The sequence below is a fragment of the Dunckerocampus dactyliophorus genome, chromosome 2 (assembly GCF_027744805.1).
Source record: "Dunckerocampus dactyliophorus isolate RoL2022-P2 chromosome 2, RoL_Ddac_1.1, whole genome shotgun sequence".
NCBI lineage: Eukaryota > Metazoa > Chordata > Actinopteri > Syngnathiformes > Syngnathidae > Dunckerocampus > Dunckerocampus dactyliophorus.
The window spans coordinates 49,513,849-49,537,860 of NC_072820.1; the positions used below are offsets into that span (position 1 = coordinate 49,513,849).

Genomic DNA, 24,012 nt, shown 5'->3' on the forward strand with positions numbered 1-24,012 from the left:
GTGCTTTAACGTGCATCATTATTCATTTTTACGATGACTACTACAGTGTAAGTCGATGCCCCTCGGGCTGGCTGTCCTACGCCGACATAAGCGTTTGTGGACATAACCAAAATGGCAAAGGAATCACTCCTTCATAACTCCTTTGCAAATGTCTACCAGGCTTCGGAGCAAAGCAACCGTTCGACGTTACCCCGCCCGCTGACTTTGACGAGTCCGTTTGACAGTTGAAATAAATTCATCAGGTGGCTGCAACACAGGTCCATAAAATAATTGATTAAACAGTGTAAAAAAAAAATCATGAAATACTGAAATAGTTACTGTAAATTACTTATTTTAAAGAATGAATGACACATTGAAGTAATTTAACTGTATGTATTTGTTTTATGAATGAATGGCACATTTAATAAGGCATTTATGGATTTAATTCAAATTATATTTGGGGCATTTAAGTAATTATTTCAACATGTGTTTCGCTTTGTCCCATTTAATCTGCCACTGATGTAAACGGACCAATTTTTCGTGGAAATAACCCCTTCGGCTCTCGCATTTGATATCAACAAAAGAGGTCGATCATGTATGTCGATGTCCACCTAAGCGGGCCCTTTTTAGTAAGTTTTTAGTAATAAGAACACGGTGCGGCGGGCCTTGAGGAGCCGGTGGGTATAAATACGTCAGTACGTAAGTAGGGCTGCAACTACCCATTCTTTTTTTAGTCCATTCACGTGATGCTGGTCGTTTCCATGAATCTAGTCATCCGTCAGGCCAGGGGTGCCCGAACCTTTTCCACAGAGAGCCACACACTGGAAAAAAATTCCTCCTTTTATCTCAAAATAGTTTGATTTAATTCTCAAAATGTAACTTTTTCCGACATAATTTTCCAAAAGTTGCATCTTTATTCTTTGTGTTGTGAAGGACTACCACTTTTTTTCCTGAACATTCTAAATTTATACCAAATATTTCAACTATTCCCATGAAATGACAGCAATCCCTCGTTTACTGCAGTTCATTGGTTCCAGACCTGACAGCGGTAGGATTCAAAATTGATATATGAAATATTTTCATTGTTATGGCATAGAAAGCCTGTTTACAATCCTCTAAATATGGTTTTTAACATTATTAGGGCCCTCTAGACATGAATAAACTCCCCTATCGTCAACTTTAAATGTGTATTACCCAATATAGGAGATGTAATCAGAGAAAATAAAACATATTAGACATAAATATGGTAACAGGCTCACAAGTTAGAAGTTCCTTGCTGTTTTTTTCTGGTGTTTTAAATGGCTTTACACTTGTATTACCCAATAAAGTAAACAGCATATGAGTACATAAGCAATGTACACGTGAAGAAAACCCCAAGGGAAAACCCTAAACCTTAGTCACTAGTCTAGGGCCTCTCTCAACAATAATAGGCCGTATTCAACCACAAAACAGTGATCATTTCCTTATTCATTTTTGAAACATCGTCATACAGCAGGGGAGCGATGATCGAACCGCAATATTGCAAAGGATTATTGCACTGATCCTTTCTTCAATTTTTGATGTCTTTTAAAAATGTGTTAAGGGCCATTTAAAAACAAAAACTAAAAACTGCAGGCCACACTTTGGACACCCCTGCGTTGGGTCCTTGACCAGGGGTGTCCAAAGGTTGTTGCTTTTCCCCATCGAGGGCCACAAAGTGAAAAAAGAAAGCATGCAACTTTTCCACTTTGTTATTTTGCAAAGCAAAGCAACACATTTAGATATGCTGACAAGTCAAATATTCGTTATATATATTATATCTCAGCTTCGTCATGTAGGGGAAAAAGCATATCATTAATATCACAATCACTTTTTTCCCCTCGCTTTTGCTGTTTTTTTTTTTTTTTAGTTATTTTCCAAATATTTTAACTTTCTTCTTAAATAATCTCCGTACATTTTCTTTTGGTAAAATTATGACTTTATGCCCAAAATATTTTGACTTAACTCCCCCTCCCCAACCTAATTTTCCAAAAATTACAACTTTATCTTGTTTTGTTTGCCATATCAGCAAGTCTAAAAGATAAAACTCTGCTCATATTACTGACTATTCTCATATTACAAGTTTTTGTAAAAGTGACTTTATTCTCGTAAAATTACAGCTTTTATTTTCTATTTAACCTTTCTTCTGGTACATTTTCTTCTCATAATATTAGAACTTTATTCCCATAATATACCCCCCCGTAATAAAAAAAATCCAACTTCATGTTTTCTCATAATATAACAACTTCAAAATAAAAACCCTCCTTTTCCGTTGATATTTAGATTCTACGCTACTAAAATGATGTTATTTTCCCCGACGTGATTCTCTGAAAATTACGACTCTTTCAACTTTCTTCTTGGAATTCCCCCCTCCCCCTCACAATTATGACTTTATTCTTGTAACATTGGAACTTTTTCCCGCAAACTCCTTTCCCAAAAACTTTATTTGTTATGTTGTTTGTTTTCCATGCTATTACCACATAGTCAAAAAGACCAGAAGATTTTTTTAAATTCCTGTTTCAACTTCATGCTACTACAGTATTTTCCTATTCATATTACAATTTTACTCTCATTATATTACGACTTTCTTCTCAGATTACAACTTTTTTCTCTTTTTTTTACTTTATTTTTGTAAATTTACAGCTGATTTTTCTACATTTGCTGGGTTTTTTTTGGTGTGTTTTCCTGTTCAAAACAATATTTTTAGAATGTGTCCCAGGCTTTGGACACCCCTTTCCTGGATGAAGCAAACAAACAGCCAGTGGTGGTTTCCTCCACAACATATCAGAAAAAAGGCAAAAAACGTCCGTCAGTGTTTTCCAAAGTCAAAGCTGATGCGTGTGAATGTTTTGTTTTGCCTAAAACACAAAGATAATAGCTCTGCTTTCATGTATGACGTAGGACATTAACAAGCATTCGCATTTGAGGTGCTGAAATCAGAGGATATGTACGTTTTTAAATCAAAAATATCAAAACAGCTGTCGATTCATTCAACTGTTGCAGCTCCAGACTTCCGCTGGTGCCTTCCTGCAATGCATCACACATGAAACAAATATTAAAAACCTTTTTACGATCTTTCGTCGCATTTATCCAGTGGGTAGCGACTACCTGATTTGTCACAAAAAGCACTTGAGTGGACGTGGGCGGCAAACGACTACACCTCCGGCTAAGCCGATTCCATTGCTTTACGGTTGAATCGCCACAAAACAATGACTGAGTGCAATGGTTACAGTACAAGCGTCACTGATCCCGAAGCCGGTGTCTCCTCCTCGCCGTGTCCTTCATGCAAGCTGTAAGGAAGTCACGACATTTGCACGTGTACCGCTCTGGCCGTTCCCAGAGATGACAGACGTGGGCGCTGCACACAAAATCGTACGCGTCCACCGGGACGCCTTTCGAACGGAGCGTGTCCACAAAGTGCCTGACGTCGCTTGGCCTGATCACCTGATCCGCGCTGGAGTAGAGGAAGAAATGCGGCCAGGTGGGCGGCCTCTCTCGCACGGCGTCGTAGTGGTTCTTGTGCACGTACTTTGTCAACGGGTAGAGCACCACTCGCAACAGGAAGACGGCCACTGCGAAGAGCGCTAGCAGGAGGTACTTCAAAACGGGACTTACTTTAGGCCCCAAAGTGGCGGTCAGCGCCCGCACAGCCCCGAGGACGTTCCCGCTACCGGGGGCACTGTCCACAACGGCCCCGATAACACACAGGGAACTAAATTGTTGGTCCTTGTGGAGGAGCTCCACAATGTATCTGTACAGCATAAAGCCACCATTACTAAACACGTGGAAGAAAATAGGACTGTGTTCCACCTCATAGTCGTAGAGGATCTCCAGCAACTTGAGGGCTGTACTTTTAAGTTCCTTGTATCCGAACGACTCCGAGATGAAGACCGTCTTGAGAGGGGCCGTGTAGCGGATGGTGACGCAGCCCTGTATGGAAAAACAGCATCAGGATGAAAGCGTATAAGTCGGTGAGATGCACAATCTAACCTGTTCGTTGTAGATGGCGCTGTACTTGGTGAGGTGTTTGTCTTTGCAGCCTGCCCATCCCAGCAAAATCACCACTGGCTCCTTTGTTTCCTGCCAGTGTGCCTCTGGACAAAAACACACATCGTGCTATGTATCACACATGGCTTATTACAACCAAGCAAAAAAAAGCGCGCCGAGGGGAAAACGACATCTGAACCCATTCTTATGGATGCTATGCTAACTGTATGGCGTCATGCACAATGCTCACCGGAAGTCTCTGCGTCGGGAAACACGATATTGTAGTCGATTCCATCGTCTGCCATTTTAAATAGCAAAAGTCTAACGTTGTGTGGTGAATTAATATTAAGCCATAGGTAAGCTAATAAATACAGCGCATACGTACAGTACGGCATAGGACTGAAACTGAAAGTGTTCTTCGGCTCTCTCCTGCCGGAAGTTACTGCTTCTTTGTACGGCAACGTGTAAACGCCGCAATGCTGCCCCCTCTGTTTCGGAGGAGTCATTGCTTGTATAGTGTGAACGTACAGTCGTTTAGAGCCCTTTTTCTAATTGTTTTGGTGAGTTAAGTTGGCGCCATGTTACAGACGCGGAGAAAAAATTGATGGTTAAAAAAATGGCGAATTTTTGCGAGAGCTAGCAAACAATGTGAAGCTACATGACACACTTCCGGTCATAGGTCCCACGTCATAGACATAAGTAGACGCCGCATCGAGTGGGTTTGTACACAAAAAAAGAGTGGGTTTGTCCACTGCTGCGATAACGTCAACTTCGCCGCCATATTGGATGTGTCAAGGCTGTGCTGCAAATGAATACAAGTAAATGTACTTACTTTCATAAAACGCCTTTCTATAAAGAAATTTAAGTTGATGCCTCTCGTTTATACATTCACACACGCACTAATATACTTGGGGCACAGTTAGGTAATATATTAGTGCGTGTGAGAATGTATAAACGAGAGACATCAACTTAAATGTATTTGTAGAAAGGCGCTTTATGAAACTAAGCACGTTTACTTGTATTCATTTACAGCGCATCCTTGACACAGCCAATATGGCGGCGACGTTGACGTACCGCTCGGCACTCGATGCGGCGTCTATAGATGGCGATGGCCGCATAGCGAAACTCGGGCAGAAATGCATCATTTGATTTCCATCTTCAGCATTTGCGCATCCCTTACTGCACAACTTTAGTGGTTTAAAGTGATACTGCAAATATAGGAAAAAGTTTTAAATTCCGCGATGGTTATTCGGCTCGTCTTTTGAAAAGAAAGGCTAACATCCGGTACTAGTTGGTATTGCTGGAAACGCATCTCGTTGAGCACTGGTACTGGAAAGGAAATACATTGATTAGCCATACACAGGATTCTTTCACTTGTGTGCACTGCTTGTCCTGTAAGTAAACACTCATATAACTTTTTCCTCAACCTAATTTTAAAAATATGGCATTTTCTTTCCTCATATTACATATTAAAACAAATGCCGCGTTTTTTCTTTTAATATTTCAACTATATGCTATTAAAATGTTATTTTCTCTCACATTGAGTTTATTCTCATAAAATTGTGATGTTATTCTCGTAAAATTACAGATCCTTTTTCAAATATTTCAAATTTCTTCTTGTATGACATAATTCCCATAACATTTGTACTTTGTTCTCGTAAAATTTAAACTTTCTCCCAACCTCATTTTCCCCAATACTTTTTTCTGTCATATGTTAACACGTTCAATACCAGACGTATTGATACGTTTTTTAAAACCCGAACGCTCGCTCCCAAAAACGTTTTTACGTTTACGTTTTTTTGCGCGAGGCAGGAAAAGGTGATGACGCAATAGCAGGCGAAAAGTCACAGTCGCTGCAGTTTTAAGGCATAAAACCGGCCACGAGGTGTCAGAAGTGCATCTGATAAGAGCTCGGCACCACTTAATCACACGGGGCCACTGAGGTTTGAATTTTTTTCCTCCCTTAATAGTACAAAGTTTCATTTAAAAACTGCATTTTATGTTCAGTTGCGTGTCTCTGACTAATACTTTAATTTGTCTGATGATCTGCAACATTTAAGTGTGACAAACATGCAAAAAAAAAAAAAATCAATACATCAGGAAGGGGGCAAACACTTTCTCACCACTGTATATATATATAAAAAAACATCTTTAAAACTAAAAAGACAATTGAATGCTTGCTTGTCTTACAAAACACACTTATATTTTTTCCCACAGCAGGTTATTTCAGAAAAAAACTAATTCTAGATTTTAAAAAAGAAAAAAACATTTTGTACTTTCACTATCTACTGCTTTCCTCCCCACACCGTTTCCATCTTCTGCATGTGGGCTTTGGAGGACTTGGAGAAGGTGCTCTTGACTATGTTGAGAGGAGCCGCCTTGCCGCTGAGGTAGATCTTATTGAGGGAGTCGGGGAGCCAAGCCTGCTCCTCTGCCTGCTTGACAACTGTGCACGCGTAGGCGAAGATGTACCCCGTCATAAAGGCATCAAAGCCGGCTCGGTGGGATCCTGACTCCACCTTCTTATCACCGCTTGTTGGGGGCTCCGTGTTGTCCTCGCACGCTTTGCTGTTTGCTGTCATGTTTTCTTCGTCATGCGGTGCTGTGTTTGTGTCCGGACACTCTTGACGGCTGCCGGGAACCTTTTCTAGATCCAATTCCACGCGAGGCAATTTTTCTTGTGGAGCGTCCTCCAGAACGGGCAAGTCTCCGTCATTCTTTTTCTTCCTCTTCCTCTTCTTCCTCTTATCCTGCTTGGATTGATCATCTTGGAGGATGATCAGGTCTGTGTCGTGGGACGAAGGACACTTGGTGCCTTTGGGACACCAACCAAACGCCTGCCAGACAAACCCAAAGAGCGTAATTTGCATCATTTCTCATTTGCATGTAACTGTAATGGCCACTGTAGGAGAACGTGGGAAAAGCACAACAAATGCGTTCAGGACTACAAGTGAGCTTGCTCCTGTCGCTTGTTTTCATGCCACAAACAAGACAGGTAAGGTGAGAAGCACTGTCATCCAGGAGAGACTCAGAGTAGAACCGCTGCTCCTCCACATTGAGAGAAGCCAGATGAGGTGGCGATCTGGTCAGGACGCATTCCAGACGCCTCCCTGGGGAGGTGTTCAGGGCAAGTCCGACCGGTAGGAGGCCTCGGAGAAGACTCAGGGCACGTTGGAGAGACTATGTCTCCCAACTGGCCTGGGAACACCTCGGGATCAGCCAGGAGAAGCTGGACGAACTGGCCAAGGAGAGGCAAGTCTGGGCCTCCCTGCTTAGGCTGCTGCCCCCACAACTTGATCTCAGATAAGCGGGAGAAGATGGATGGAAAATGTACAAAAATGATTGAAGAAAGTTGAAATATTTGAAAAAAAAAAAAAAACAACAGTAAAATTGGGGGAAAAAGAGCAAAGAGTGAAGTTGATACTAATAAATCTGATTTTTCACCTTGAAATTTTACAATACACATACATATACACATATACACACACACACACACATATATTCTCAGCATATTTACAAAATAACAGAGTGCCAAAGTTGCATCCTTTCATTTTTCCCTGTGTGGCCCTTGCTGGAAAAAGTTTGGACACCCCTGGTATGAGGCATTCATGTGTGTGTTGTGATGACATGTAGTATTCTACACTGGTCAACAGGTGTCAGTAATGTTACACTGATGACGCAATAGCCACCACAGGAAGTACCTTGTGATAACATGACCAACAATGCCAAGTGTGTCTACTTATTATTCATTTGGTTTATTTTATTGTTAAAAACCCTATTTAGAAGGTTGTAAACTATATTGGGTAACAGGAGTATAAAGGTTACTATAGGGGTGTTATTTCATGTTTGGAGGGCTCTAATAAGGCTAAAAGCCTATTTAGAAGGCAGCAAACAGGATGTTCTATGCTGTAACTATGATATTATTTCATTTATGAATAAGGAATCTTAATTTGTGGAAATTCAGTTAGGAGGAGCCAATTAACGGAAGTCAACGAGGGATTACTGTACATCAAATAAGGTGTGTGTAATCCACTAGAGGGCAGTATTGCATTGGAAACTGAAGTCCATGCAATCAGGTTGTCCACATGTCTTATTACCGGCTAACTGTTGCTTTATGAATACAATCCTTTGGCAAATATCCTAAAGCTGAGTGAGGAGTCTTGTGCACTGTATGGCCAAACTCCATTTAGGCCACAGTCTGAAGTGTCAAAGGTCAGGTGAAACTCACAGAGAAGGAGATGCAGATGTCCGCCTGCGCCTGATGAGGGGCCACAATAGGACAGGTTCTGTGGTCCACATAGCGGGACATGGCACCGGCATACTGACAGAACTCTAGCTGGACGTGACGGCCGCTCCCAGCGGAGGACTCGCTGCGACTGTTCTCCAGCTTACTGGAATGAGAGGAGGCACAATCAGCTCATTCGATATGGGTGATAACAACATCGGCACATGCTCAACCTCCCCGAGATGCGCACCATTTCTTGTAGGCGTACTCCAAGTATGAAGCGCTGAGGCGGAGATCAAACTCTGTCACGTATTTGGTGTCAAAGACGCCCGCAGGAAACATCTCGGACAGGTCGACCGTGAAGGTGGCCAACCGATCTGGAAGATGGGCGTAAAAGTTCTACAAAGACGGGAACACTGCTTAGCGGCGGCGTCAAACACTGTAGCAGGAATGGATGCCAAGGGTGGAAATGATGGATAACTGTCATACCTGGTACAAGAAAGCCATATCAATGAGGCCATTGTGGAGCACCAAGGGTTTCCTTGCGCGCAGTAGCTCCGTAAATAAAGCCCGCATGTGAACACCCTGGTTGTCCGACCCCCCCTTTAGAAGCATCAAGAAAAAGCAAACTGAAAACACACATGCATCACTCAGCTATATCAGCAGCAGCACAACCGGTGGAAATATTCTGCATGACAAATCACTTGTTCCACTTTTTGACATGTTTCAATATTTTTTAAAAATGTTGTTAAAAGGCTAAAAAAAATTAAATAAATCACATCAATTTAAAGACAAAGCATTGTGTTGTTATGACTTATTTGTATCAACATTTCAGATTCATTTCTCTATATTGTCTTTTTGTTCTATAAATTACAGTGAGTCATTTCATTATCAACAATAAATCAATACATATATTGATGATTATTAATAATCATTTTTATTTATTTATTTATTATTATGCACTAAAAAAAATAATTTACTATGGACACCACCGCTCTCCTAAAATTATTATTGTAATGATAAAAATAAAATAACAGTGTTAATTTATTTTTTTTTAATGAAAATAACATTGATGATTATAGCTTACTGCTAATAAAAACCCTGACAATCCCCTAAATACTACTGCTTCTTCCACTAATCTGTAAACTCATGTCAGTGTTGACCCTCCCCCCAACACACACACTAACAAAAAACTTAAAAAAAAATGTAACTACTGCTTTTTTTCCCAATTTAAATGCTATTTTTTAAGCATGTAAATCCTGTTTTTTAATGTAAATACTGTTTCTTAATGTAAATCCTGTTTTTTATGTAAATCCTGATTTTTTTATGTAAATACTGTGGGTTTTTTTTGGTAGTAAATACTTTTTTCCTAAAAATAAATACTGATTTTAAATACAAAATTGACTTTAATTTTTAAATACTTTAAATAATGTTTTTTATGTAAATACAGTTTTTTTTATGTAAATACAATTTTATTTCAATGTAAATCACATTTTTTTAAACGTAAATACTGTTTTTTTATGTAAATAGTTTTATTTAAATGTAAATCCTGTGGAAATCTGACTAAAATCTGCTTACGCCAGGAAACCAAAACGTGCGTACGGACAAACACATTCAGACCTAAAAAAGGTGGCGTACGCACACATTCACGCAATTTGTGCTTCAACTGCTGCCCAACATGTGTGCAACTCCACCCCAAGCCACGCCCTCCCCACGCCTTCAATTCGCCATAACTGGTCAATGCAAAGTGGCCAAATAAAGGCCGTGCATGGTAAATAAATGTTGCTACTGATGACATACTTGATGTACGCAACAAAAAAAACTTGTATTTTTTTGATAAGCTGTCCAAAGAAAAGCGAGAAACGGCACACTAAGGACATATTGGCGCTGTGTCTTGGAAAATGAACCCCCAGAATTATTTAATTGACAACCTGATGTTTGCTATAATTCATATTAATCCAACACATAATATTATCATGGTTAGAAAATAAAATGATGATGTATTCAAGCATGCTTGGCCGATAAAGCTGATTCTGATCACTAAATAAACTGCAAAAACCCCATTAAAAATGAGCCGAAAACGGGGGATTATTACCTTATTATTGCCCTTGTGATACGGGATTCCTTGGGCGTACTGTTTGTTAAAGTCGAATCCGTGCTGCACGAGGAACTGGACTGACTGGGGCTCGATGATGTACTCCTCTGAGCAAAGTAGGGTGAGGTTGTACACCTGGACCAGGTACGTGTCTGCAGGCTGAATAGCGTGGAGGATATGAACGTATATTACCGTCACACCTGAAATCAATTGAAAATGCATCTGTTGCCGGACCTTGTCGCCAAGCTTCTTGTAGCAGGCGATTCCCAGAGAGAGGATGGAGCGAGTTCGGGCTGCGTGGCAAATGGCTTTATACCTGTCTTCTATACACCTGAAAAACAACAATACACACTTGTTATGCATTTCACTTGCACGTGAGTATGTCGGGCCAATAACATTTACTCACGCAGCAAGCAATGACGTCCTGTTCCCAAGACCGCTTAGCTCCTGTTGTTTGCAATAAGTAAGAGCTCGTTTATTGGCGACTTTTAAATCCTGTGAAGAAACATACGTACCGTATCGAGAGCAAGGAAGGAAGACGTTTTAATAGCCACCACCATAGCAGGCCAAAGTTCCTTGAAGTTGTCATGCTGAACATCAATGACTGGGACCACAAATGAGTCTGTCATACTGTATAAAGTTCCTCGGGTACACGCACTGTTTACTTGCTCAGCTGAAATAACCGAACCGTTCCATGAGCTTATGTGTGTTCTGCTAAAATAGTATTGATGCATGCAGGTGAAAACCGTCTAATAACTCGGACCGAGCGACGGTAGCCATGAGCACAAGTGCTCCACAGGATCCTGTGGTGACGACAAGTAGTCATTTGACTATATGCCTGTTTTGCCATTAATAATTTAAAAATAATTCCCAAAGTATTTATATTTAGAAAAAAAAATTATTTACACGGCGTAATGATGTATTCTATATGTATTTTTTTTTTTTATCTTACTCACAATTCGAGGTGCGCTTTCAAAATCTTGTACTCAGGCGGATGAGGCGGACGACTGCATGACGTCATCACACCCCACAAGCGAAGCGAAAGTCGCCATTTTGGCTCAAACAAAGTCAGAAACATTTACTCGGAAGGGAATATTTTATATATATATATTTTTAATACGACACAAATAATTTGCCTAGCACCAGCACATTATTTACTGGCTAAAATTTTGAATCTCGTGAAAAATTATAACCTGAAAAGCAATGGTTAAAACCGGCTGAAAGGCAAGCAGTGGAACATTTTCTGAACGTTGATGCCGTTTTTGTGCGCGTGCGATGGGTGGATGCTCAGCTCCCAACTGTTCCAATTCAACCAGCATAGGGAAACAGCTGTTTAGATTCCCCAAAGACCCTGTCAGGAAGAAGAAATGGGTTGTGAATTGCCGACGTGACTTTGAACCAACTCCACACTCCAGACTCTGTCAGGTGAGTCCACTCATTGACGCGCACGAGGGGGAAATAACGGACTATCATTACCATTTCTATCACTTTTGAGGCCAATGAGGTCCATTATTTTGCCGTGTATTTATCCCAAGGACCATTTTGAGCAGAGTCAGTTTGAGGAGATAGCAAAGTCTCCAGCAGGAGGAAAGAAACTGAAGCCCAACGCCATCCCAACTCTGTTCAATGCTGGAGACCCCCCATACCCTGCTGTCACTTCCCCATTCATCATGTTGTCCCTCAAACCTGAGCAAGGTAAGTGGATGTGCACAACAGTGCTTGAATAGTTCCCAGGACTGCAATCTATATGTGGCATTTGACTCAAAGAAGAGAAGGGCATTGCTGTGCTGAATAGCTGATGTGTCCTGTGTTTCAAGTGGAGAAGGAACTGAATGTCGGCGACCACGGCTACGCCAGGCGCACCCCTCTGCTCGGCCTGGAAGAAGACGACAGGGACAGGGCGGTTGGCGGCCGGCAGTCCTGCGCACAATGTCATCTCCTCAAGAAACAGCTGGAGAAAGAGATGCAGAACACTGCAAGGCTACAAAAGGAGGTGAGATTGGGCGTGATGTCTGCAGATCAGTGGCCACTTGTCCGTGCATTTGCCTTGTTGACTGGAGACAAGAGCAGATTTGGATGAAGGTGTGTGGGGTCTACGTACTCGCGGGTCGCTGCACGGAGAAAAGACAATGTCACTTTTGTTCTTTTTAGTTTTAGCGTCAACCTTCATTATGTCTCCCAAACTCTTCTGATGCCGGCGCGTCAGAGAAAGTGAAAGCAAAATTAAACATCGTCAAATGCTCAGAAAGTGTGGGGGGGAAAATGGCGACCGAGGTCCAAGCCGTTTTGAATGTCGTGAGCATCCATCGTCAAAGGAAAAAAATACAACAACAAAAAAGGTGGAATCCCTGAACATGTGAAAGGATCCGCTCCTATGAAATGGACATTCCATTCCATTTTCCTCCGCTTATCCGGGTCCGGGTCGCGGGGGCAGCAGTCTTAGTAGGGAAGCCCAGACTTCCCGGTCCCTGACAACCTCCTCCAGCTCCACCGGGAGGACACCAAGGCGTTCCCAGGCCAGCTGTGAGACATAATCCCTCCAGCGTGTCCTAGGTCTTCCCCGGGGCCTTCTCCCGGTTGGGCATGCCTGAAACACCTCACCATGAAATGGACAGTGATAACTAAATAGTAGTGGTCTCATTAATGACACTTGCTTCCAATAAGCAAGACGAACCACAGAAAGGAGTTGTTGTTGTAGGTGGGTTTTTTAAATTATTGTTATTTCTGTTTAATTACATTCTTGCATTTGTTCATTTTATTTTATTTATTTATTATTTATATAATTATATTTTATTTTACTTCATTTTTTATTTATTTTTATTTATTTTATATTTTAATGTACTAACTTTATTTCATTTTAATTTATTTATTTTAATTAGATTTTTTTTGGTTTTTTTTTGTTTTTTTTTACTTGAGCTTCATGTGTGCCATGTAAGACGCTCCATATATTTTGGATATGTTTTGGTGGGTTAGGTCCAAGACCTAAGCATTCGAATCCCATTGCGATCAAAAATAAATTGGTTATCTGCTTCCTGACAACTGTCAAGGTGCCCCTTAGCAAGGCACTGACCCCCCCCCCCAGACTCAGCTCCACTGTATCAGTGAGGAACTTCAGCAACTGAACTAAAGGAAATTCTTCTGCATGTGTCAGGCGGAGGAGATGAGAAAGCGTCTCTACCGACTGGGCCAGATTGAGAAGGGACTCCAAAACTTTCTTTACGAGGATCAGATCCGAGCCTTGTCCCTCATCAAGCGCTCCCGTCGTGCTGTGTGGTCTCCGGAAACCATCCTGAAGGCCAGAAAGATCCGCAGCGCAGTGGGCACCAAAGGCTACGAGTACCTAAGGGAGCTGGGCTACCCGTTGCCCTCGTACCGGACTCTGTGTAACCGCCTCACGACCAAGATCATGGTCACGACCGACATGAGCTGCGAGGAGCTGGCCGAGCTGGGCTTGGGACTTATGGCCACCTGCGACAGCCCAACAGAAGGTGTAGGGGACAATGATGAGGAAGACCTGATTGCCGCCTTGTCCTGATCGGTGCCGCTTGCTTGGCTTATTGGCTCTACTCAAGCCAAGACAGACGGCTGAGATTTCACTTTACAAGAACCAGAAAGAACCCTTGAGGGAGGTGGTTTACACTCACACAGTAACAATTTCAATACTGCTCAGCTAACTTGAGTTTTGTCCAAGGTTAAACTCCACAAACTCACTTTTGGGAGGGGTGAAAGATGTTGGGGTTAACCCCCTGACGTAGAGACGATGACGGATCAATATTGTTGTCAGATGTTTCTACTTACGTTAAAGGGTCCCGGACATGATTCATCAACTTTGCTTAATTAAATACTGTATGTTCTATATTGTTTGTAATTGTGTTCTACATTGTTTGATTGTTGAAAGCGAACAGTGAATTCACAAAAATGACATTTATAGTTCATGCCGCCAGCCATGACGAGATACAGTCTCGCTGTTCAGTCTCATTTCCGGAAAGAGAACTTGCAGAACATGGACTTAAGGCTTAAGACATGGAGGTGAAGATTGGTCACCTTCAAAACACACAATGCTAAGTGTAGATTACTCTGGAGTTGCTTATCCTTCTATTATTGTTTTAAATCAGCTTCTTAATGAACGTAAAGTGGTCATTATAGCGTTTTTTTAGTGTCTATTTTGCCGCCCCTGCCCCCCACAGTATTTCTCAAAAGATGTTTATGTAACATGTACTGTATAATGCGTTATAGCCTTGTTGCTATCATGGAATAGTGTTTAGAAGACATTATATCTGTGGCAACTTTGATGTAGTGGACATTCTTCCTTGTTTTGTGTACTGGCGGAATAGCATCCTTTTTCAAAATGTGTTTATACCGTACTTTAAAGCGAAATGCTTCTTGTAAAGATGTTCCTTCATAGCAGTCATCAGTGAAATGATCACTGCAAAGAACAGAACTGGGGGTGGGCGTCCATCTGTCGGTCTCTGCACTTGCGTCGCCCACTGTTGTCTTAAACCTTCCCCTTAAACTTACAGTATCACGCGGATACTATGAACATCCAGCAGCAACACGACATTTTGGCATAACTACTATTTGGATGAAAAATGTACTGAACCAGTCGACCATCGACCCCGGGAAGCGTTTGTTTACTCTGCTTTAGTTGAAAGGTGTCACCCCGATGATGTGACTTCCGGAATGAGGTTGAACTACAAATGTCATTTTTGCGTATTTACCGTTCACTTTCAAAAATGGAGCAATGTAGAACATAATTAGAAACAATATATAACATATTAAGCAAAGTTGATGAATCATGTCAGGCACCCTTTGAACAAGCTGCAATTTGGCTGCATGTAAATGTAAGAAAAGCATTACCATATACTGTATTAGCATGCTATGCTATGTGTACAAATGTGATCATAAACAACTGGCCTTAATCTGTCCTATATGCAATTAAAGGGAACCTTCCCGTGAGTTAAAAAACTCCAACAAAAAGCATGCATGTATTGACACATTTATCACAAGTACTCAAGCTTGCATCTCTGGCTTCCATGGCGTTTAAAACCTTGTGGAAAAATACAGAATATAATATAATATAATATAATATAATGCTGCTACATAAGCACTACAATCAGCTATGTTGATACATGCAGCATTCTGTTTGCCCTTAATCATTAAACAACTCTTTGCGTTCATCTTCTCGTGCTGATTACTATTGATTTTGGCTTCCAGCATTGTTCCAAAGATCAAATGGTGGGAGTCTACGGTCACATGGAGCCTCAGAAGTGACTCACAAATACACTAATCCTTCTCTACTTGGTGCTTCGAATTTCGCTGCATCACAGTTGTGTAGTTGTGTATCAATAAATCATGCTGTTTTGTGGTTTATTATGGGCGATTACGTTGTAGGAAAAAATATGCACAATTAGGCACATTTGACACTAGGTGTCAGTAATGTTACATTGATAAGACAACAGCCACCTCAGGAAGTATGCTGTCCAGAAACAACATGGCACTCTCCCAAAGCTAACGTATGAGTCTATATTATGGCTTATTTATGTCTAATATGTCTAAAAAGTGCAGTTTAAGGCAAGGGTGTCCAAAGTGCAACCCGGGGGCCATTTGTGGCACATTCTAAAAATAGACTAACAAAAAAAAAAATTACTGTAATTTTACAAGAATACAGTAAAATTATTAAGAGAAAAAATTCTAACTTTTAATTTTACAAGAATAACGTCATAAATTTGGAGGAAAAATAAAGAAGGTTAGAGAAGCAAAACAATAAATTAAGTTGTCATTTTTGGAAAATAAGGTTGGGGAGAGAAAAGTTCTAATATTATGGGAATTAAGTCAAAGCATTACGTGAAGAAAATGTACAAAAAGAAAGATGAAATAGTTGGAAAAGTGAAAAAGAAAAAAACAGCTTCAATTTTAGGAGAATAAAGTCGTATTTTAATGAGAAAAAAAGAGTGTGATATCATTTTAGTAGCATACAGTTGAAATATTAAACACATATGTCGTAATGTGAGAAACAAAAAGTAATTTGTGGAAAATTAGGTTGGGGAAAAAATAATACAATGATACAAAAACTAATATAATATGTGAATAAAGTCATAATATTACGAGCACAAAATTTACGAAGATTATTTACGAGGAAAGCTGAAATATTTGGAAAATATTTTTTTTTTTTTAAAGCAAAGAGTGAAGTTGATATTGTGCTTTTTCACCTACCTGTATCTGACAAAGCTGAGATTAAATAAATATGAGCTGTCTACATTAGCCACTAGGTGTCACTAGTAACACACAAGCTCTGGATTTAACAATCCTAATAATCCTAATAACCACCATCATCATTGTCACAACATGGGCTCCTGTTGTGGCCGTTGTTACGCCATCTAAAACTCAACTCTGAATCTCCGACGTCATTTCCTGTCCACACGTCCAGAAGACATTTATTGGAACGCACACAAGCACGAGTCTTATTTATGTCTTATTTTCTCTGATTATGTCTACAATATTGGGTAATAGGGTCATAAAGGTGACTATAGGGGTGTTATTTCATGCCTAGAGGGCTCTAATCATATTAAAAACCATATTTAGAAGGTGAGAAACAGGTTTTCTATGTCTAATATATCTTATTTTCTCTGATTATATCTACTATATTGAGTAATAGGAGGGTAAAGGTGACTATAGGGGTGTTATTTCATGCCTAGAGGGCTCTAATAATGTTAAAAACGCTCATTAGAAGGTTGTAAACACGTTTTTTATATCTAATATGTTTTATTTGTTCTTATAATGTCTACTATATTGGGTAACAGGAGTGTAAAGGTGACCATAGGGGTGTTATTTCATGCCTAGAGGGCTCTAATAACGTTAAAAACTTTATTTAGAAGGTGAGAAACAGGAGTTCTATGTCTAATGTGACTTACTTTCTCTTATTATATCTACTATATTGAGTAATAAGAGTGTAAAGGTGACTATAGGGGTGTTATTTCATGCCTAGAGGGCTCTAATAATGTTAAAACCCCCATTTAGAAGGTTGTAAACATGTTTTCTATGCTCCAACTACAAAAATATATCATGTATAAATAAGGCATCGTACTTTGCAGAAATGTTGGAAGCAATTAAGCGCCATAACAAGGGTTTACTGTATTTCAATTTCCATGATGTCCAATGGGAAAAATTGTTTTTAAACAATCAAAAGGTCCCCCAGTGTCCCGTAACAGATTTGTTGCAATCCAGAGGTTCCACTGTACACCTCGTAAATATTTGGTTGGTTTTCTGTTGGGTAAGACACACACGGTGCAGGGACACTGAGCACAATGCACGGACGTTGGACTTTGTAAAACTAAAAGGCATGAAGCACACACGTGTCAGCCTGTTTGTGTCCTGGGCCATGCTCCGCCTCCTTTGTTTAATTTGGGGGATGAGAACCACCCCCCCACCCCAAAACACTTTTAAACAGCCGAGACGGAAGCATCTGTTTGGGTCAAAAGGACAGCGAGCGTACAACACAGGTGAGATTTTGCATTTCCACTTATTTTTGTTTGATCTAAATAAGAAAAGTCTTTGTTTTCACTTCCTAATACCTATTATTATTTTGCAATCATCTTTTTTTTTAATTGAAGTTAGTTTACTTTCATCATCCGGGGGGGCAATGTTGTCCCGCTTGTTCTTCTGGACGTGTGTGGCCGTGCCGGGTCTGCTGTGGGCCTCCCATCCTAGTCTACTCGTAGAGAGGGAGACCACCGCCTCCAGGATCTGCAAGCCCGCCCCCCAATGGGACATTGAAGGAGAGGTTCCCATGCAGGGGCTGCTGGGAAGCGTGGTGGTGGTGGCGCTGCTGAAGGCCAGCTGACATTTCTGCCTCACTCAGGCTTCCAAGTAAGGAATCGTCTCGCTGTCCTCTTTATCCGTACCTCGCTGACTTACTTTAGTAGCACAGTTGCTCCTTCAGAAATGTAATTACTTTTTGGAGAAACGTTCATATATGAAACAGAATTGGGATTTAGCTTTGTAGTGCTGTGTGCCATTCTCTACCTAAACGCTGGGGGGCATTGTTGTCCTGAGAGTGCACAACTACCACTCTCGTTGACCAGCTGCAGTAAGGAGCTTCCTGTGTAGCAAATCCAGGTTGTGATGCACACTGCGGCCTGTGGTGATAACGATATCTATCGCAATACGTTCTTTGGCGTAGAAATGATAATAGAACCATTTCAAAACAGGCTACAGCAGGGGTGTCCAAACCGTTTCCGCCACACGCTGAAAAATGACAGGATCCAAGGATTATTTATTGTGATATAAATGGGGAAAAAATATGTTCGTGTTAAAGTGACTCTGCTCTTTTTCGCCCTATTTTTAAAAATTTTCAAAATATTTAAAGTTTTTTTTGTAAATAATCATTGTACATTTTCTTCTCGTAATATTCTGACTTTTTCCGCATAATATTTTGACTTTATTGGCGTACTATTATAACCTTTCCCCAACCTAATTTTCCAAAATTAGGAAATATATAATATATATGATAGAAAATACCCAAAACGGCCCTTGCATCCTTTCATTTTTCAGTATGTGGCCCTCAGTGGCAACGTTTTTGGTGATCCCGGTGTAAAAAGTCCAAGTGGTGTGTCGACAGATCACATGGTGACCTCCAACGTGTTTGAGCTAACTCGTTCACCCGTCTCCGTCGTGCAGGATCGGAGACCTGCGTGACAAGCTGAAACGCAGCAACCTGACGGAGGTGTCCTTCCTGATCGTCAACGAGCGAGAGCCTCTGTCCAGAGCAATGTACTGGGAGCTGAAGAGAAGAGCGCCCCCTGGTGTTCCCGTGTACCAGCAGACTCCCTTTCAAAACGACGTGTGGGAGGCCCTGGAGGGGGACAAAGATGACTTCCTTGTCTATGACAGGTAGGAAAATGTGAAAAATAATGCAATTGGGGCTTCATTTGAACACAAACATCAGATATTTAAAAATATTTGCCCTTCAGCATTCACCGCCCCTCAAACTCATGGATTTTTTCCCCCAAATATTCACAATTTTACACGGAAAACACATCTAATTCACTGTAGTTGGTAATAATTTACCGGTGTGTGTATACAGTGGTGTGAAAAAGTGTTTGCCCCCGCCCTGATTTCTTATTATTTTGCATGTTTGTCACACGTAAATGTTTCAGATCATCAAACAAATGTAAATATTAGTCCATGACAACACAACTCAACACGTTATGCAGTTTTTAAATGAAACTTTTTATTATTAAGGGAGAAAAAAACATCCAAAGCTACATGGCCCTGTGTGAAAAAGTGATGGCCCCCTGAAGCTAATAAGTGGTTGGGCCCCCTAAAGCTAATAAGTGGTTGGGCCTCCTTAGCATCAACAACTGCAATCAAGCGTTTGCCATAACTTGCAATGAGTCTCTTACAGCGCTGGGGAGGAATTTAGCAGAATTGTTGTCATTCAGCCACATTGGAGGCTTTTCCAGCATCAAGCGCCTTTTTAAGGTCATGCCACAGCATCTCAATAGGATTCAGGTCAGGACTTGGACTAGACCACTCCAAAGTCTTCATCCATTCAGAGGTGGACTTGCTGGTGTGTTTTGGATCATTGTCCTGCTGCACAACCCAAGTTGCTTTCAGCTTGAGGTCACCAACAGATGGCCGGACATTCTCCTTCAGCACAATTCATGCTTCCATTCATCACAGCAAGTCTTCCAGGTCCTGAAGACCATCACACTACCACCATCACGTTTTACTCTTGCTATGATGTTCTTTTTGTGTAACGCCAGATGTAATGGGACACACAATCGCTTTTCCACACAGGACCATGTAGGTTTGATTTTTTTTTCTCCCTTAATAATAAAACGTTTCATTTAAAAATTGCATTTTGTGTTCAGTTGTGTTGTCGTCGACTAATATTTGTACCACTGCTTCTACATATTTACGTCTTTATGCTTCACTCATGATAGTTTTTCCTCAAGCGATAAGATTTCTCACTTTGTTTAGCAGTCCTTGAATGCACCATGGATCCCGATTCCATCTGCTCCCTCGTACGTTCTATACTGTACATTTGATGTGTTTAATGAGTGTGTGGGGCATATTTAGGTGCTGTGTCGCGAGGGAACGGCAGGTGACGAAAGAAGGGGAGAGATGTGAAGCTGAATGTACTCTAATGTTGACCACAGTCACTTTTATTGCAAATGTTGATCCAAAAACGGAGGGGGGGTGTTGGTGACGGCTTCTCGCCATTGGACCATACAGCTCATGCACTATTCTTACGAGGAATAACGTTTGACTTCCCAATGTGTGTTTTTTGTTGCCCAGGTGTGGTCTCCTCACATTCCATGTAGTGCTTCCCTACAGCTTCCTGCACTACCCCTACGTAGAGGCCGCCGTCAGAGCCACCTACCTTAAAGATATATGCAACTGCTCCGTGAGTCATCACAAACACGCATGCTAACACGCTAACTACACTTCCTTGAACGATACAGGTGCATCATGTGGTCGTGATATCTTCAACGTCACCCAATCTCATGAGAGTCTATGAAAGACGTGTACTAAAAGGTCTGCCTTTACCTTTACGTAAATTCTTCCACGGCCTACGTAGATCCTCACCAGCATAGTAGGGGGTGGGCGATACTTCAAATGTTGGTATCGATTTTTACGGTGCTCATGTTCACTCCTATGGTGACGGTTTTCTTGGGAGCGTTTTGCCACCAAAGCCCTCATTCCCCGAGTTTGTAAACAATATGTGAGCAACACGATGCTGGCCTTTGCACCAACACTATGAGCACCTCTTGTACACGACGGGTGGCTCCCGCAATCGCCGCGGTACGTGACGTTATATTTTATCTTCCGCAGGCTAACGTTACAACCGTGGGCGGCAGCGCCACGAAGAATGACACACGGTGGCATCATGCCAACTACACCACTGCATTACCTGTACTTCCAGTTCACGCCGAGCACGACTAAACATCATCGCCCTCGCTGTTGTCTGGCGCCATCCTCTTCAATGTCATCATCAACCTCCTCCTCCTCCGCCTCGTCAGCCCTTCAACCACAGCGTTCGCTATGGAAATGCTAATCAAGAGTGAGCAATAATATGTATATACATGATCTACAGTACGTATGGCATCCTTCCCCTGTGTGTGTGTGTGTGGAAACAGTAGCTATAGAGTTCCAAGCTGTGAGCTCCCAGTAATGAAGTCTGCAGGTGGAAACCTGGCTGCAGGAGCCTGCAGATGGATGTGTGAGGATCCACAGAGTGGTCTCGTAGGTGCTGCTTGCCTGACACCGTGCAGCCTCTTTCTGGGTCAAGGATGCTCCTTTCGTTATTGGCTAGCAAGCCAGGGAATTCTCACATTCCATTTCACAGCACGCACGTTTCATGGGGCGCCGCCTCACCTCAGTACAGTTGTTGCACTGCATAGGATGGAACAGGGGTGTCCAAAGTGCGGCCCCGAGGGCCATTAGTGGCCTGCAGCACATTCAAAAGGTATAATTGGACAAGAAAACGGAAAAACCAGCAGTCATTTTCCGGGAATAAAGTCAACATATTGAGCGAAAAAAAGTTGGAATCAAAAGTCCAAATTTTACGAGAATAACATCCAGGCTTTCCGACATGTAATTAACCGTGGTGGTGCGCCACTACAAAATAAAAGCCGCCACACTTTAAAAATGTGTATGAATGGATATACAGTATATACTATCTGGATGCAAATATATATATTATGCATGCACATATTGACCACAATTACTTTGAAAACTATTTAAAAATGTTTCACTGCGCTTTATTTTGATAAGCATGCACCAGAATCGCCCGTTTGCCTTGCTGGCACATGCGCATGTGTGACCAGATACGCGACACGTCTTGTGTTGACTTTCACTTTGTTTCTAATTATCGGGAGAAGGAGCAATAAGTAGCCCATAAAACGTGTAGTCAATTGATGACCGCTTGTCACATGCTAATCAGCCTACCTACGCCACCGTGTGGGATCGCTCACGTTTCAATCTCGTTTTTGTTAAAACGCCCGGCTGGCGGCAACTAGCCCGCTCGATTTTGTCCCACGGGCGAGGTACGAGCTCCAATCATCGTCAGAACTTACTTTTTTAAAGTGTCGCTGAACAATCTTGCTCTCTTGTTATCATTCTAACACTTAAGGTTTGCCTTCAAAACACGAGATGTGTGTCGAAGTTGTGCAACAGGAACACGTTGCGTGCGCAGCTTTAGACAGTGATGCTATCGCAGGGGTCTTCACCAGCCAGTGTTGAGGAGGTCACGTCCGACCGGTAGGAGGCCTCGGTGAAGACCCAGGACACGTTGGAGAGACTACGTCTCTCAACCGGTCTGGGAACGCCTCGAGATCTGCCGGGAGGACCTGGACGAAGTGGCCGCGGAGAAGAAGAGGGAAGTCTGGGCTTCCCTGCTTCCCTGCTGCCCCCGCGACCCCACCTCGGATAAGCGGAAGAAGACGGAGGGATGGAAAAAGTTGTATTCTCACAAGAAAAAAAGTTGCAGTTTTATGAGAATAATGTTGTAATATTATAAGGAAAATAATATTATTTTAGTAGCGTAGAGTTGAAATATTAAAGAAAACAATATATTAAAAAAATCACAACAAAATAAAGTTGTAATGTTTGGAAAATTAAGTTGGAAAAAAGTTATATCATGGGAAAACTTTATGAAGATTATTAAAGAAGAGAGTTGATATAGTTGAAAATTAAAAAATAAAAATGAAAAAATGGCAAAAAAAAAAGAAGAGCGAAGTTGATACAGATTCTGTGCTTTCTCACCGATATCACAAAGCTGAGATGCTGTTTTTTCTTGAAATATAATACTTGTTAGCATATTTGACAAAATATCAAAGTTGGATCCTTTCATTTTTCACTATGTGGCCCTCGCTGGACACCCTTGGGCTAAAACACATGATGGCTTTCAGGCGAACGTGTTGATTGAAATTGTTTTTTGAATGCAGCCTGTCCGTTGAATCATGGAATTAAAAGTAAATGTTCACAAGGCCTGAAAGTGTTGTGCTTTCCGTGGGTGGAAGTTGGGGAATTTAAGGCTCACTTAAAGACATTTCTCTCTGTCGGACGCACAGCGCCTGCTGCTCGTTGAGACGAGCGCCGAGTCACTCTCACTGTACACAAGAACACGTGAATGACGTATAAAAAGACCAAAGGAGAAATACATGAGTGAAATGAGCTGGAAGGGGTGGAGGTACACGACACGCTGCTTATGCTATTATCACTGTCCCTTTCATAGGAGCAGATCCTTTCACATGTTCAAGACTACAATCGTTGTCCTTCATGGTGGTCTCGCCACGCTTCAGCAGCTTTCTCCACTGAGAAATCAATTTCACTTTTACTTTTATGTGCTGCCTCACCGCCTTGGGGGGTCACAATGGAGATTGAACTTGAGTTGTTAACTACAAACAACAAAGGTGACGCTGTGCTTCCTGTCAGTGTGGTGACACGACAACATGTTACTCCGCCAGTCCGCCAATGTATTAATCCACCAACGCACTGCTACGCTGCTGGTAATGGAGCCCTGCGGACACGCCGAGGCTGAGATCGAGTGGAGGGAAAAAAGGTTCTCCTCTTAGTCCGTCCAGAAGTGGTAAGTTTCTGTCTCCTTTGTCCTCCTTCCCCAGCCTCCTTGAAACACGTTGAAGTATAGAATAAGTTAACTGAAGAGGCTAACTATTTACCTTGCTAGCTGACGTCTGCCATG

At 41.7% G+C, this 24,012-nt stretch overlaps 4 protein-coding genes across 7 annotated transcripts; 2 read left to right on the plus strand and 2 right to left on the minus strand.

The window, feature by feature from the left end:
* Positions 1-822: 822 nt before the first annotated feature.
* tmem53 (transmembrane protein 53) lies at positions 823-4,434 on the minus strand. 2 transcript variants are annotated; one of them, XR_008569486.1, is made up of 4 exons: positions 4,235-4,434; positions 3,988-4,091; positions 3,106-3,927; positions 823-3,024 (listed from the first exon to the last, which is right to left on the minus strand). XR_008569486.1 is itself a non-coding variant. In XM_054766928.1 (3 exons), exons 1-3 carry the CDS (start codon positions 4,377-4,379, stop codon positions 3,238-3,240), a joined length of 939 nt encoding a protein of 312 aa, XP_054622903.1. In that variant the 5' UTR covers positions 4,380-4,434; the 3' UTR covers positions 823-3,237. The 2 variants fall into 2 exon arrangements, 1 of the variants encoding a protein (XP_054622903.1); XM_054766928.1 differs by having other exon boundaries at positions 823-3,927.
* A 1,531-nt stretch (positions 4,435-5,965) lies between these two features.
* On the minus strand, positions 5,966-11,111 carry toe1 (target of EGR1, exonuclease). The gene is made up of 8 exons (XM_054767226.1): positions 10,820-11,111; positions 10,711-10,751; positions 10,539-10,635; positions 10,305-10,463; positions 8,699-8,812; positions 8,460-8,608; positions 8,213-8,375; positions 5,966-6,821 (listed from the first exon to the last, which is right to left on the minus strand). The coding sequence occupies exons 1-8, from the start codon at positions 11,036-11,038 to the stop codon at positions 6,270-6,272; spliced, it is 1,494 nt and encodes a 497-aa protein (XP_054623201.1). The 5' UTR covers positions 11,039-11,111; the 3' UTR covers positions 5,966-6,269.
* A 243-nt stretch (positions 11,112-11,354) lies between these two features.
* si:ch73-382f3.1 (uncharacterized protein LOC100151273 homolog) lies at positions 11,355-15,481 on the plus strand. 2 transcript variants are annotated; one of them, XM_054766861.1, is made up of 4 exons: positions 11,355-11,729; positions 11,840-11,999; positions 12,122-12,297; positions 13,456-15,481. In XM_054766861.1, the coding sequence occupies exons 1-4, from the start codon at positions 11,580-11,582 to the stop codon at positions 13,837-13,839; spliced, it is 870 nt and encodes a 289-aa protein (XP_054622836.1). In that variant the 5' UTR covers positions 11,355-11,579; the 3' UTR covers positions 13,840-15,481. The 2 variants fall into 2 exon arrangements, with proteins under 2 accessions (XP_054622836.1, XP_054622838.1); XM_054766863.1 differs by having other exon boundaries at positions 11,855-11,999.
* Positions 15,482-17,645: 2,164 nt separating this feature from the next.
* On the plus strand, positions 17,646-23,304 carry selenop2 (selenoprotein P2). 2 transcript variants are annotated; one of them, XM_054766859.1, is made up of 5 exons: positions 17,646-17,803; positions 17,915-18,170; positions 18,981-19,193; positions 20,604-20,712; positions 21,141-23,304. In XM_054766859.1, exons 1-5 carry the CDS (start codon positions 17,683-17,685, stop codon positions 21,249-21,251), a joined length of 810 nt encoding a protein of 269 aa, XP_054622834.1. In that variant the 5' UTR covers positions 17,646-17,682; the 3' UTR covers positions 21,252-23,304. The 2 variants fall into 2 exon arrangements, with proteins under 2 accessions (XP_054622834.1, XP_054622835.1); XM_054766860.1 differs by having other exon boundaries at positions 17,745-17,803; positions 17,919-18,170.
* Positions 23,305-24,012: the final 708 nt, after the last annotated feature.